The sequence below is a fragment of the Peromyscus eremicus genome, chromosome 8b (genome assembly GCF_949786415.1).
Source record: "Peromyscus eremicus chromosome 8b, PerEre_H2_v1, whole genome shotgun sequence".
In the NCBI taxonomy this organism is placed as follows: Eukaryota; Metazoa; Chordata; class Mammalia; order Rodentia; family Cricetidae; genus Peromyscus; species Peromyscus eremicus.
In genome coordinates this window covers 4,474,976-4,488,882 of record NC_081424.1, presented here as the reverse complement: position 1 = coordinate 4,488,882, position 13,907 = coordinate 4,474,976, and the positions used below count along the sequence as shown (strand labels likewise).

The 13,907-nt window shown below is 38.7% G+C and overlaps 1 protein-coding gene across 1 annotated transcript; it reads left to right on the top strand.

Annotated features, from left to right (window-relative positions):
* The first annotated feature begins 6,538 nt into the window (after positions 1–6,538).
* LOC131918729 (U6 snRNA-associated Sm-like protein LSm4) lies at positions 6,539–6,958 on the top strand. The gene has a single exon (XM_059272943.1). It carries the CDS (start codon positions 6,539–6,541, stop codon positions 6,956–6,958), a length of 420 nt encoding a protein of 139 aa, XP_059128926.1.
* The last annotated feature ends 6,949 nt before the right edge of the window (positions 6,959–13,907 follow it).

The window sequence follows — 13,907 nt, the reverse complement described above, 5'->3', positions numbered from 1 at the left end:
ACGGTAGACCCCACGTCCATTGCTTTGGGGGTAGGAAATTTTTATTTTACTGGTCTTTTGCCTGTACATTATGTTTTTTAGTTTATATTTTTATGGGTTTTATTCTTGTCTCTGTGTGTGCTTCTTTTTCTCCTCCTTCTCCTCCTTCTATTATTATTATTATCCTTCTACCACCACTTGTTTGTTTTCTAAAGAGAGAGTGAGAAAGAAAGCGTGGAGTTAAGTGGGAGGAGTTGTTGGAAGAATCTGGGGGAGTAGAAACCATGATCAGACTATACTGAATGAAAAAGATATTTTCAATAGAAAGAAAAAAGACACAGGCTTTGAAAAAGCACAACTTAAACATAATTTTAAGTAAAATTCTTTCATTTTAATTTTGATTTTATTTAGTTTCAATAATTTTTAAGATGTGATAACCTTGTAGAAAGGATTACTTGGTTTTCTAAGTTAATGAAGGCTTATATCCTTATATCTCATTAACTGGTAAGCTTATTCTTATTGTAAGTGGCAACAATCTATGAATTCATTATCTGAATATTCAAATAAAAATGAAAAAGTAATTACTATCTGCCATTGGGTTTCAATTGAATTAGTAGTTCTGACATTTCATAGAATTCCAAACAACTTTACAAAATTCATTTTAATTTTCTATCTATACATGTCACCTTGGAATGTTTTGTAACATAATTTTAAATTCATTTAAAGTTTGTATATTAATAACCATTACCACACAACATAATGAGCATCAAAATAAGATGGAGTTATAGTAGAAATGCTCAGAGAATTTACTTTAAGAATATAATGTATTTTTTTTTATTTCTTTGTTTTTGTAAAACATCACATCAAAGTTGGACAAGGCAAGTCAGAGGCCAAGAGAAGGCACAAGAATTAGAGGCCCACTCATTCACACACTCAGGAGTCGCATAAAAATACTAAATGGGAAGCTACAATACATACACAGAGGACCTCGAGCAGATCTGTGCATTCCCTGTGCTTTGTGAGCGCATATGAGGCCCCACTTAGTTGATTTATAGGGCCTTGTTGTCTTGTCCTCCATCCCCTCTGGCTCTTACGTTCTTTCTGCCTCCTCTTCTGTGGGTTTCCCTGAGCTCTGCAGGTAGATATTTGATGGAGATAACCCATTTAGAGCTATGTGTCCCAAGGTCTCTCTCTGTGGACTTTTTGGCTGTGGTCCCTATTTGTTCCCATTTGCTTCAGGAGACAGCTTCTCTGATGATGACTGAATAAAGAACTAATCTATTAGTATAGCAGAATATCCTTAGGAGTCATTTTACTACTAATTTTTTTCAGACAAGTACTGTTTGGTTTTACCCTAGGTCTTTAGGATATCTAGCCTCAGGCTTTTGGTCACCCAGGTGATACACAGTATGGGTTCCACCTCATGGAGTGGGCGTTAAGTCAAAGCAGACATTGGTTGATCACTCCCACAAGTATTGTGTCACTGTTGCCATAGCATATTATGCAGGCAGGACAAAATTGAAGATTAAAGGTTTTGTGGCTAGGTTGATATTTACATTTCTTTTTGGTAGTCTGCAGAGTACCTTCCCATACCAAAGACACTTAGATCATAAGGGTAAATGTCCTATGTAGGCACTAGAATATGACCTCTCAATACTGTATGAGTTTTTAGGTGTTGTCTTCAACAATGGAGGCTTGTTCTCTGTTTGTGAAGAGCAGCCTATTTTCTTGGTAACAGCCTGGATTGTTTGGGAATTTCCATGCGATGCCTTTGATCAACAACTTAATTGGATGTAAACCAGTCCCAGTGCTAAAAGCTTCAGTTGGTGGCAAGAGATGACCAATTGGAACTCCAACTCCCTCAATATTTAGGGCCTTCATTAGGTTCACTTTCATATATTTTAGGAAGTTTCCACTATACTAGGTTTCCATACCACCCTCAAATGCCCCTCAATTCTAGCTGTCTCTCCCCACATTCTCTCCTTCAACTCCATCTCCTTTAACCTTCCCCACCTGATCCTCCTGTTCCTGTATCCCCTGCCCTCAGTCAACCCTTAAAATTTATTCTATTTCCATATCCCAGGGAGATCCACATGTCTCTCCTAGTCCCTTCCTCCATAACCTAACATCTCTGGGTCTATGGATTGTAGCTTATCATTTATTTAATGGCTATTGTCTACATATAAAGAAAGATATACCATTTTTATCTCTCTGGGTCTCATTTATCTCACTCAAGAAAATTTCTTTCTAGTTCCATTGATTTGCCTGCAAAATCCATGATGTCATTTCTTTAAGGTCTGAATAACACTCCATTGTGTAAATGCACCATATTTTCTTTATCCATTCTTCTGTTGGGGGACATATAATTTGCTACCAATTTATGATTATTATGAATAGAACAGTAGTGATCATGGTTGAGCAACTGTCCTTGTGGTAGAATGATGCATCCTCTGGGTACATGCCCCAAAGTGTTACAGCTGGGTCTTGAGGTAGATCAATTCTCATCTTTCTGAGAAACTGCCACACTGATTTCCAAAGTAACTGTACAAGTTGTACTCCCACAAGCAATGGGGTGTTCTCTGTATTCCACATCCTTGCTAGCATGAGTTATCACTTGTTTTGTTGATCTTAGCCATTCTGACTGGTATAAGATGGAATCTCAAAGTATTTTGATTTGCATTTCCTTGGTGGCCAAGGATGTTGAAAATTTCAAGTCTTTCTCAGCCATTTGAATTTCCTCTATTGAGAATTCAGTGTTTAGATTTGTACTCCATTTTTAATTCGATTATTTGTTTTCTATATATCTAGTTTCTTGAGCTTTTCATACACTTTGAATATTAGTCACTTGTTGGATATGGAGTTGGTTAAAATATTTCCCATTCTGTAGGCTGCCTCTTTGTTAGAATGACAGTGTCCTTTGCCTTATGGAAGCTTTTCAGTTTAATGAGGTCCCATTTATTAATTGTTGATCTTTTTTTCTGTACTTTGTTCTGTTCATAATGGCTTTTGAATACTTGATGCCAGATTCAAAGTTTTGCAATTTTCCAAGTATTTTGTTTCAGTTTCATTTTTGTGTAATTTTCTTATGATATTTATTTTCACCATTGTATCATCCTTAGAATGAGAACTTAGAAATGTTGATAATTGCTCACTCTGGAAGTTTTATCTGTTCATAAAATGATTTAATGATATATTGATGTTCAGATTTCTACTCAGCATGGTAATCTTTAATTTTAACCTATCATGTTGAATAAGATTTGACATCATCTAAAGCTGCCACTTATTTGGAAATTGGTTCTCTCTGGAGATTATTTAGATATTATATAGGTAATATAAAATCTCATAACTGAAGTCAAAAGTATTGGTAATGGGGCCCACATGAAAATATGCTGGAATCCATTTGCAGTGGCACAGCCTTTGCTAAAGGAAATTTGAAATGCTAGATGTCTTCACTGGACCCTTCAAGTCCTTTCTTTGCGATTCTTTTTCCTCTTATCTCCTCTCTCTTCTTCAACAGAATTATTCAGATACTAAAGTTGCTTGAGCACTCATATTTATTCACCATTCATTTGTCTTGGGTCTGCTTCGGTTCAATAAGCCTTCTCTGGGGTTGTAGTTCAGATTAGGCACTTGTGATTAACTGAACTGTGTATTTTTCTAATAAATTAAAATGGGGAGACTCTGTATTTGATGAATGTGTTTCGGTTTTATAAGCTAACAGAAAAAACAAACATATTGTCATGATATTTGTTTGCTGTAATATAATATATTATTGCGAAGAGTCCTTTTATAGATAAAAAGCATAACTGGAAAGTTTTTCAGTGCAGACAGGGCTACTTATATAGATAAAGGGATTATGCATAAAGTGGAAGCAAGGACCCCAGGGTTAGCATCAGAAGACATGCAGCCAATCTGAGAACATGACCTCAGCTGGATTTCAGATTTGCTGGGTTCCAATGACTGGTTTCCTATCAATTTTCCTCATTTTCACATAGAAGTGTGCTCTGGACTGGCTCATGCCTTTCTGCTCATTGTTGTATTAAAACCTTAAATAAGTTGCTGGGTATGTAGTTCAATGGAAGAGCACTTGTTTAATATGTGCAAGGCCCAAGATTTAATCTTATAAAACAAAACAAAAGAGAACAAAACAACAATTTAAACACAGTGAAAGAGACCGAAAAACAGCAATAACAACACCAAAACAAAAATAATAACTTACTACAAAAACTAATAGCTTTCAATAAGAAAAAGTAAGACTTCTGTGTGATGTGAACAAAAGCAAGCATTTGTGTGGAGGCACAATAATAACAACTGCAAATAAGTTAAAAAAAATAATGATAGTAGATGCAGAAAATTCCGCAGTGGTTATGAGCACACAGTACTCTGCCAGAGGACCCTGGTTCAGTTCAGAGCACCCACATGATGGCTCACAACCATGAGTTCTAGGGGATCGGATGCTCTCTGATGACATAGTTAGGCACCGCATATATGTGGTACACTACATAAATGCAAACACTCATACATGTAAAAAGAACAACAAATTTAAAAAGTATTTTAAAGTAAAAATTAAGTAAAAAGAGTACAAGGAGTTGAGAGGGAGATGAGTGAGGATGTGTTCTAGAGGTTATTTTAAGAGAATGAGTGTGAGGGTGAATTTTTTCAAGAGACATTGAATATGTCTATGAAATTTCCAAGGAATAAATTAAAACATGTTAAACCACATATTGAAGGAATTATACCATTAATGGAAAAAGAGACTTTTGGGGGTAGGAGAATATTTGGCTTAGATAATTTAATTTTAGAAACTGGTAGGAAATACAGAGATTAATATCTAGTCAATACATTTTAAATTTAGAAAATGTAGTTTTGAATGAGAATGTGCATCTAGGTTCTGGTATTTGAATACTTGGTCCCAGTGGTGGCTTTGTTTTAGGAAGTTTGAAAGGTCAGGGGTTGGGGGGGAATTTTGAATGTTTAAAGTCTCACCTACTTTTAGGTTTCTTTCTCTCCATTTTGCTTGCATTTGAGGATGCAGTCTCTCAGCTTCAGCTCCTGGATCCATGCCTGATACTTATTCCCATGATGGAATTCTTATCCATCTGGTATCATAAGCCCAAATACAACTCTCCTTCTAAATATTTCCTTTGTTTTCTTATTTTTTACAGCAACAGAATATTGACTAACAAAGAAGAAAACATGAAAAGTCCACTAAAGTTATTTTAAGTCATTGAATTGTTTCTTAAATTTTTGTTGAGAAAGAACATGAAGAGAAAAGGAGTTGAAAATATATTGTAAACTAAGAGGAAGACAAAGAATAAAAATTTGGAAAACAAGTGTGCAGTGTTTTGAATAAGAATGTCCCCACAGGCTCACAGATTTGAATACTTGGTCAACAAGGAGGGACACCATTTAAAAAGATTAGGAGGTTGGGCCCAGTGGCTCTCTCTCTTCCTGCTGTTTGTGGACCTGGATGTAGAACTCTCAACTTCTCCAGAACCATGTCTGTCTGCATGCTGCCATGCTTCCTACCATAAATAGAATTAACTAAAACTCTGAAACTGTAAGCCAGCCCAATTAAATGCTTTTTTTTTTAAGTTGCTATGATCATGGTGTCTCCACAGCAATAGAACACCGACTAAGACAAAGTGGATTCTAATTTTTGAAAATAAAAATGTAAAGAGTTATCAGAATAAACAGATAGCATCAGAGTTAAATAATATAGAGAGAACTTCTTTATTTTATGGGTTTACTCAAGATGCAAATGCATAATGGTAAAATATCATACATTACAAAATACAGTTATATGGTTGTATTCTCATGATACCATTTATTCTGTGGTTCATTCCATCCATAACCATATCAATATTCTGTGGTTCATTCCACTCATAACCATATCAATAACAACTTTTGTGCTGTTCATCTTGGCAGACACTTGTAATAGAAATACAGAAAGAGGGGTGGACATTTAGTAGCACAAACAGATATGCACAAATGAACGTACAATAAGTGATATGATGAGATGATCCATCTAGACAAGCATACAATTGCATATGTCAAAAGTGGAATTCAGAGACACTCAAAGCGCAGTGCCTGAAGAGATCACCTTCTTCGCCCGAAGAGTGTTCTTGACGTAGCCTGTCTTACTGAACTGTACTAAATTAGTGTGAGGCTGGAGTTTCCCTCCATTTAACATGAGCCACGCCGATAGGATCACATAGCTAGAGAAAGGGGAAAGAGGAATGTGAATAGTTATTTTTTTTTAAAGTTTACTGTGATTCTGACCTCAGCATTTTCAAGCAATGTCAAGAAAAGAAACTCAGAATGTCACTAAGTAGAAGAAAATTATTGTGTATGGAACCATTTCTGAGTCAAAAATTACTGAATATGATTTCTTTATTATCTAATTTGAAGTAAACTTTAAAAAAATGAAGCAGTTGCTAAAAAAAAAAAAATCTGCAAAAATCATGGTTTAAAAAGAATTTTGCCAGTGGCACTTGGCGTCCGCAGACGGGATCGCGAGCGGCTGTGCAGCAGCGGAGGTGTCTCCATAGGAAGATAGATGCTCCCCTTGTCACTGCTGAAGACAGCGCAGAACCACCCCACGCTGGTGGAGCTGAAGAACCGGGAGACCTACAATGGGCACCTGGTGAGCTGTGACAACTGGATGAACATCAACCTCAGAGAGGTGATCTGCATGTCGAGGGACGGCGACAAGTTCTGGCGGATGCCCAAGTGCTACATCCGTGGCAACACCATCAAGTACCTGCGTATCCCTGATGAGATCATCGACATGGTGCGGGAGGAGGCCGCCAAGGGTCGAGGGCAAGGGCGACTGCCGCAGCAGCAGAAGCAGCAGAAAGGCCGAGGCATGGACGGTGCTGCCCGAGGTGTGTTTGGTGGCAGAGGCCAGGGTGGCATCCCGGGTGCAGGCCGTGGTCAGCCTGAGAAGAAACCAGGACGGCAAGCGGGCAAGCAGTGAATGGGCACAGCCCAAGCAGAGCCCAGGACGGTGGGCTAGCCTCTGGGTGCCTTTGCGTGAAGCCTCTGACTGCCACTGGCTCAGTTTCTGGAAGGTTCCAAGTCAGAGGCACCTCTGAAGCCCTGGATGTTCTTTGAAGGGCCGGCTTTTTCCAGGCTTGTTTTGAGTTGTTTCATGTTGGAGCCACAGGCTGCGCACGTGTGGGGCTGGCCTGTCCCTCCCCAGTGGACCTCTTATCTCTTGTTATGAAAATAAAGGCGAGCATCACAGAAAAAAAAAAAAAATGCCATGGACAGAAGGATATTCAACAGACTGTACTTTGAAATTAAAAGCCGTAAGGCTGGAGAGATGGCTCAGTGGTTAAGAACACTTACTGTTCTTTTAGAGGACACAGTTTTAATCCCTAACACCAAGTGAATAGCAACAATTTGAGTCAAAGGCAAGCAGGCAAGTAGCCAGGTGAATCGAATCATGACTCCATTCAAACTGGGAAGTAGTGACTCTTCTGGAGATTCTAGGTGCTGGGGTCTGAATGTAAAACTCTACACGCTGCCGAATGGTTTTGTCTGTTCATATCAGGCTGTAGGGAAGTGATAGGACCACTTATGGAGGTAAGGAAAGGATGGCTGCAATCTTACTTCTGACACCATCAACCTCTAAGTTGGATGTAGGACAAATCTTGCTCTCAAATTACTGATGAGAATGCAAATGTCACTGCAGAGCATGAGATGTTTCTCTATGAGTTACTGCTCACATAAGTTTTTATCATTTCTCTTGTTTATAATTGTAACTACATAGTAAGTCCCTATTACTGAAACTATCATACACTTTGTCTATAGATACAGAAAAATCAATCTCAAATAACTAAGAAACTCTTTTCCTGTTGACTAACTTTTACAGTGCCAAGCAGTGTTGTGCAGGGTGGTGGAGTTAAAAATAAATACAGCAATTGTTTTCCTTAGCTCTGGACCATGCATGGTAAATTACTGACCTGACCTGCCAGACAAGATGTGCTCATTGATGTAATACTGTCATGGCTGTTCTGGGGTAGCTGATGGCTTTCTGACTGGATTTGAGGCAGGTTCCATAGGAAGGAATTCCATATCTGGAACTGAATTCCTTGTCAAGAGTCCATCACCAGTGAAGAAGTGATAGGCGCTGGAGTAGAATCTTCTGTTATTTTGGTCACTGATCATACTGTCAAATTCTTTGCAAATTAGTATGTTTATACCATTCAGTGGAGCTGCTCTCAACTTTGGTCATATGCCTTTTGCAATAGGCAGCAGTCAATGCAGAGATGCATGGCTGGTGGTAAGAATAAGATACTGTGGCTATTTAGCCCTAGATGGGACATTTTTATCAAGCTCCCATTCACATCAAGGTTTCAGGAACTGAAGGTAAAAGAGGCAGAAAGAATATATGAATTGGAGGATGGGGTGGAGTGTTGGTGAAATTCTGTATGCTGGATATGACATGGCTGGTGTACACATGGACTCACAGCAGCTGCTCAAGACCTGCACAAGTTCAAGCAAACCAGATTATGGTATAAAGGGTCAGAGAGGCATGTTCCCCAGGCCTCACTCCTTATTGGGGAGTTAATAACAGCTGAGAGAGAGAAAACTGTTTTTCTTTGAGGGCATGAGCAATGGTAGATTCCTCATAATCAAATGGATGGCTCCACAACTGTGTATAGTGAGAGAGCACCAATTATCAGAAAACAGGAAAGCAATGCATTCAGTGAGACAGTGGTTATGTTGGGGAGATACAAGGAGTGTTGGAGGTGGAAATGTGTGTGGAAGTACTATATTTTATTGTTTATGTGTATTAAATTCTCAAAGAATAGAAAAGATACATAAAAATAACTCAATTCCTCATTTGCACTGTGTGATGGTTAATGTTAATTGCCAACCTGAGAAGATCTAGAATCACGATTGACATAAGCCTCTGGCACACTTTTGAAGGATTATCTAGATTATGTTAGCCTCTGCACATGCCTATAAAGGATTTTCTTCATTAGGTTAATCGAAGTGAGAACAACTATCTCTCTCCCAGGCCCAGATATAAGAAGTTCCCAGGGGGAAAACAAAACCACTGCCTTTTGCTTTTATGTTTTGTTGTGAGTTCATCAACTCTACTAGGCCATCTCTCCTGTCACTGTCATTGCTGATGCTTCCATCATCAACTGACACTGGAACTTGTTAGTCTCTGGCCTTCTCATATTGACTGAACACAAGAGCTTTCCAAGACCTATTCAAGTCTTTAGCATCAGACCAGGACCACAGAGGCCTCAGTCTCATGATTCTCCTGGATGAGCCAGCTGTTGTTGATCCAGCTGATGACAATGCGGGCCAATCTAACAAATCCTGTTTTAGTGTGTACTCATTCTGTGAATATCGACTGCCCAGAGTCTGAGGAAGACACTATGTCTGGAGTGGAATATCTGAGGGGAAAAAAAAAAAAAAAAAACCTATGTACACTATGCTGTTATGTCTGTTAACTTTATTCCTCTAAGAAAAAATTCCTCTATTCAGCTATAGCTCCATCTGGCATTCAGGGCAGGAAAAAAATCTAGATATGCCAAGCTCTTTATTTCTCTGGGATGAAATCCTGTCTACATACCTTCAGTTCCGTCCTGACACTCAATTCTTCTTTGTCCCCTCTTTTACTGCCCTCTCATAGTCCTGCTAACAACTAAGCTCTTCTGCTTCCAGCCTCATCTTCGTCTTCTGTTTCTTCACCCTCCTTCTCTACTTACTCTCTACTCCTGGCTCTGATGAACTCTGTGAGAGTTCTGCCTTACCATCTACAAACCCTCTGTGTTCTTCCCTTCTCTCTGGTCATGCCATTCTGTCTGCCTCTACAGAAAATACCTGTTTTTTCCTCCCCTGGCCACGTGGTTCTCTGCCTCCTCAGGAATGTTTCTCCACCCTAACTTCCACCTTGATATGTAAAAACCTCTTTTGTTCTCAGTCAATGGCTTTGGAGAGCCACTAGGCCTCAAGGCAAGGAGATGGTTTGAACTTCCTTTGCACAAGAAACAAAGCTATTCTTCTACTGCCTGTTTGGCTTTGCCTGTGTGACCTTATCCAAGTACTGGCCCAAGCAGGAAGTTCACACACACATTCTATGAGAATTGTGAACACAAAAAATTCATAACAAGGCACAGCTAAATATTAAGCTGTGTAACACCAAATAGTCCATGCTAGATGGCTTCTCACTTGACTGACCCTTGCCCTGGTTACGGTATAGCTTTAATACACAGCTGTACTACTTATGACATATTCTTGTGGTTCACCATATGTGAATTCTATTCCTTTAGAGCTCCTGACTAATATATGCAACATCTACTCTTACCCTGTTGTGCCCAGATCGCTACCCCCAGAGAGACCACCAAAGACGAACATGCCGGAATGCAAAAGCAAGGTTTAATTCTGGATATACAAAACAAGCCTAGGCAGGGACTTCGTCCAATACATTCAATGCAGTGGGGGCTGGAGGAAGTGCCCACCTATCTGCAAGCTCAGTTTTTAAAGGGAAAAGTCACAAGGTTACATTGTTTAGGGGTGCTAGTACGGGTACAATTCTGATTGGCTCACTTCTAGGGGCTTTTTAGAAATCATGGCTTAATCTTACTTCTAAGGGGGTGGTTGCCCGCCACCATTTGTCATTGGCTGCCCTCAGGTGGGGATATTTCTGTGGTCAGTTACCCTGGAAACCAGGGAGAGGACATTCCATAGTCCGGCAGTCATTACCTCGTGACTACCTTGTGACTCTGTAATTTTACACAGCCTGATTTCTGGAATCTGAACTGACTGGTTTCAGTAACTCATGGCCTATTCCTAAAAGGAGAAGTCTTAGGCCTTAATTTTTGGGTGAAAGCATTTTGGTCTTATTTCTAAAATGGCTCATTTTGGTCTCACACCCACTGAACCATCTCTCCATTGTCTGCATTTTATGAATGCATTCTTGTAAAGGTCAAATTAGAGTGCCAACAAAAGATTAAGAGCTTAGTGGATTTGAAGAAATAAAGAACAATAATTGTAATACAATAGATTATTTGACATCTTTTATAACATATATTAATTATAATCAAGGCTTTTCATGCATGTATGTAATATATATTGATTATATTCACCCCATTACCTCTTTTTGTCACTAATATGTACAATTAGTATGTATTAATAAAACAATAAATGAATATACTATCTTTTAATAATTTTACATCTGGTCTTGTTCATAAATCTTCAACACATTATTAGTTGGCAACAACATACTTTGTCAATAGTATTTTTTTAAGCTCTTGTTCATTCAAAACTAAGTTGTTGTCATTAAGCATATCAAATAACTTTTATAGATTAAACTGTTTTCAATTTCTTATGATTAGTATAGTTCATGTATTTTTAATTATTTTTTTCAAGTATTAAATATTATTTTAAACTCTGAGGCCAGATGCAAGTCACCTGTGTTTAGACTGTTTCAATAATTTACATTTTATAGTTTACTTATCAATTTTTATTTTTTATATTTCTTTAAAACTTATGATCCATATTCATTGATTGTGTGGGGGAAAGGCCCTTTGCTATGGAAGGGGTTCATGATCAGAGGGGAAATTGCAGGCAAGGGTTCTTTCTGTTCACTCTTTGGCACCTTGAAAGCAAAGTTAGGCTTGGTGGCAAGGCTGAGCCTTGCTTTACATGAATTATGACTTTTTAAACTCTCATATTTCAGTGACCCCATTGTGATAAATTCTTATCTGAACCATATTTTTTAAGTAAAACAAATGATGTACATGACATGATTTATTATACCTCATTATAAATTTGCTCATCATTTTCTTCTATATTATTTTCTTGGGTTCATTTTATTTATTTTGGAGGAGCTTTACTTTAATATCATAATTTCTATTACTTAAGGCAATTTTAAATTTAAACATATTTTGATTATATTATTTCTTTTGTCCCTACCCACCCAACCTTAAGTTCTTTCTCAAGAAATAAACAAAAACACAGTACAACAAAAAACTCTAAAACCAAGAAGACAATAATAAAACAACACACAAAACCATACAAGGAAACATCAAAATGTAAACAAATAAAGTCACACAACAAAAATTGTGGAGTCCATTATTTGTTGTCAGCTTCTCCTGAACATGACCTGGTGAGGTTGATATACATTCCATGGAGAAAACTGATTTTCCCTCTCCCAAAAGGTATAAATGACATGTCAAGCTGTTAATCTTTACCCTAGTGGCTAGGTTTTCATTCATTCATTCATTTAAAAAAATAACAACAAAATTAAACAAAATTATCACATTGAAGTTGGTCAAATCAAACCAAGAGAAGGAAAATAATCCAAAAGAAAGTACAAGAATCAGACATTCACACATTCAGTAATCCCATAAGAACACTAAACTGGAAGCCATGGTGTAAGTACAGAGGAACTAGTAAAGACCCATGTAGGCCCTGCAAATGCTGCCTCAGTTTCTGTTGTGAGACCAAAATGAGCCATCTTAGAAATAAGACCAAAATGCTTTCACCCTAAAATTAAGGCCTAAGATTTTTCCTTTTGGGAATAGGCCATTAGTTACTGAAACCAGTCAGTTCAGATTCCAGAAACCAGGAAGTGTAAAAGTACAGAGTCACAAGATAGTCACGAGGTAATGCCTGCCAGACTATGGAATGTCCTCTCCCTGGTTTCCAGGGTAACTGACCATAAAAATGCCCCCACCTGAGGGCAGCCAATGAGAAATGGTGGCGAGCAACCACTCCCTTAGAAGTAATTTCTAGAAGGCCCTAGAAGTGAGCCAATCAGAATTGTACCCGTACTAGCACCCCTAGACAATGTAACCTTGTGACTTTTCCCTTTAAAAGCTGAGCTTGCAGATAGGTGGGTGCTTCCTCCAGCCTTGGGTGTATTGGACGAAGTCCCTGCCTAGGCTTGTATTGCTTTTGTATATCCAGAATTAAACCTTGCTTTTGCATTCTGGCATGCTCGTCTTTGGTGGTCTCTCTGGGGGTAGCGATCTGGGCACAACACTGAGTTCATGTGAGCTTGGCTCATGTTGATTTAGAGGGCATTGTTATCTTCATCCACCTGGCTCTTACACTCTTTCTGTCTTCTCTTCTGTGTGGTTCCCTGATCTCTAGGGGGGGTGGGGGATTTGACAAGATATCTGATTTAGGGCTTAGTGTTCCAAATTCTTTCTCTGAGTAATATCTGGTTGTGGGTCTCTGTATTTGTTTCCATCTGCTACAGAAGCAAGCTTCTCTGATGCTAAAGGAACAAGGCACTGATCTATGAGAATGTCATTAGGAGTCATTTTGTCACTATTCTTTTTTTTTTTTTTCCAGAACTGTATGATTTTTTTTCCCTAGGTCCCTGGACTATCTAGTCTCTGGTTCTTCATAACCTAAGCAGTGTCAGGAATTGGTTCCATCTCATGGACTGGGCTTAGGTCATACCAAACATTGGTTGGTGACTCCCACAAGCTTTGTGCCACCATTGGCCTAGAACATTTTGCAGGCAGGACAGCATTGTAGATGAAAAAGTTTGTGGCTGGGTTGGTGTTTATGATTTATTTTTGGTAGTCTTCAGAGTACCTTCTCATACAAAGTACCAATGACACTGGAATATAAGGGTTGAAGGCTCCATGTTCAGTGAGTTCCATAGGCATTGTCTTCAGCAATGGGGTCTTGCTCTCAGTTTGTGGAGTGAAACATATTGTCTGGGCAACAGTCTGGGTTGTTTGGGGGATTTCCACAGGACCCCTTTGACCAACAATTCAAGTGGATGTAACCCAGTTCCAGTGCTGGAAGCTTAGTTTTGTGACAGGAAGTGGCCAGTTATATATCTGTCTCCCTCATTATTTGGAGACTTCTTGGAATCATCTTCCTATATTTTAGGAAATTTCCACTGCACTAGCATTCATACCACCTTCCAATGTTCCTCG

Excerpts from the sequence above, each read along its gene's own strand:
- LOC131918729 (XM_059272943.1), top strand. The coding sequence starts at position 6,539 with ATGCTCCCCTTGTCACTGCTGAAGACAGCGCAGAACCACCCCACGCTG.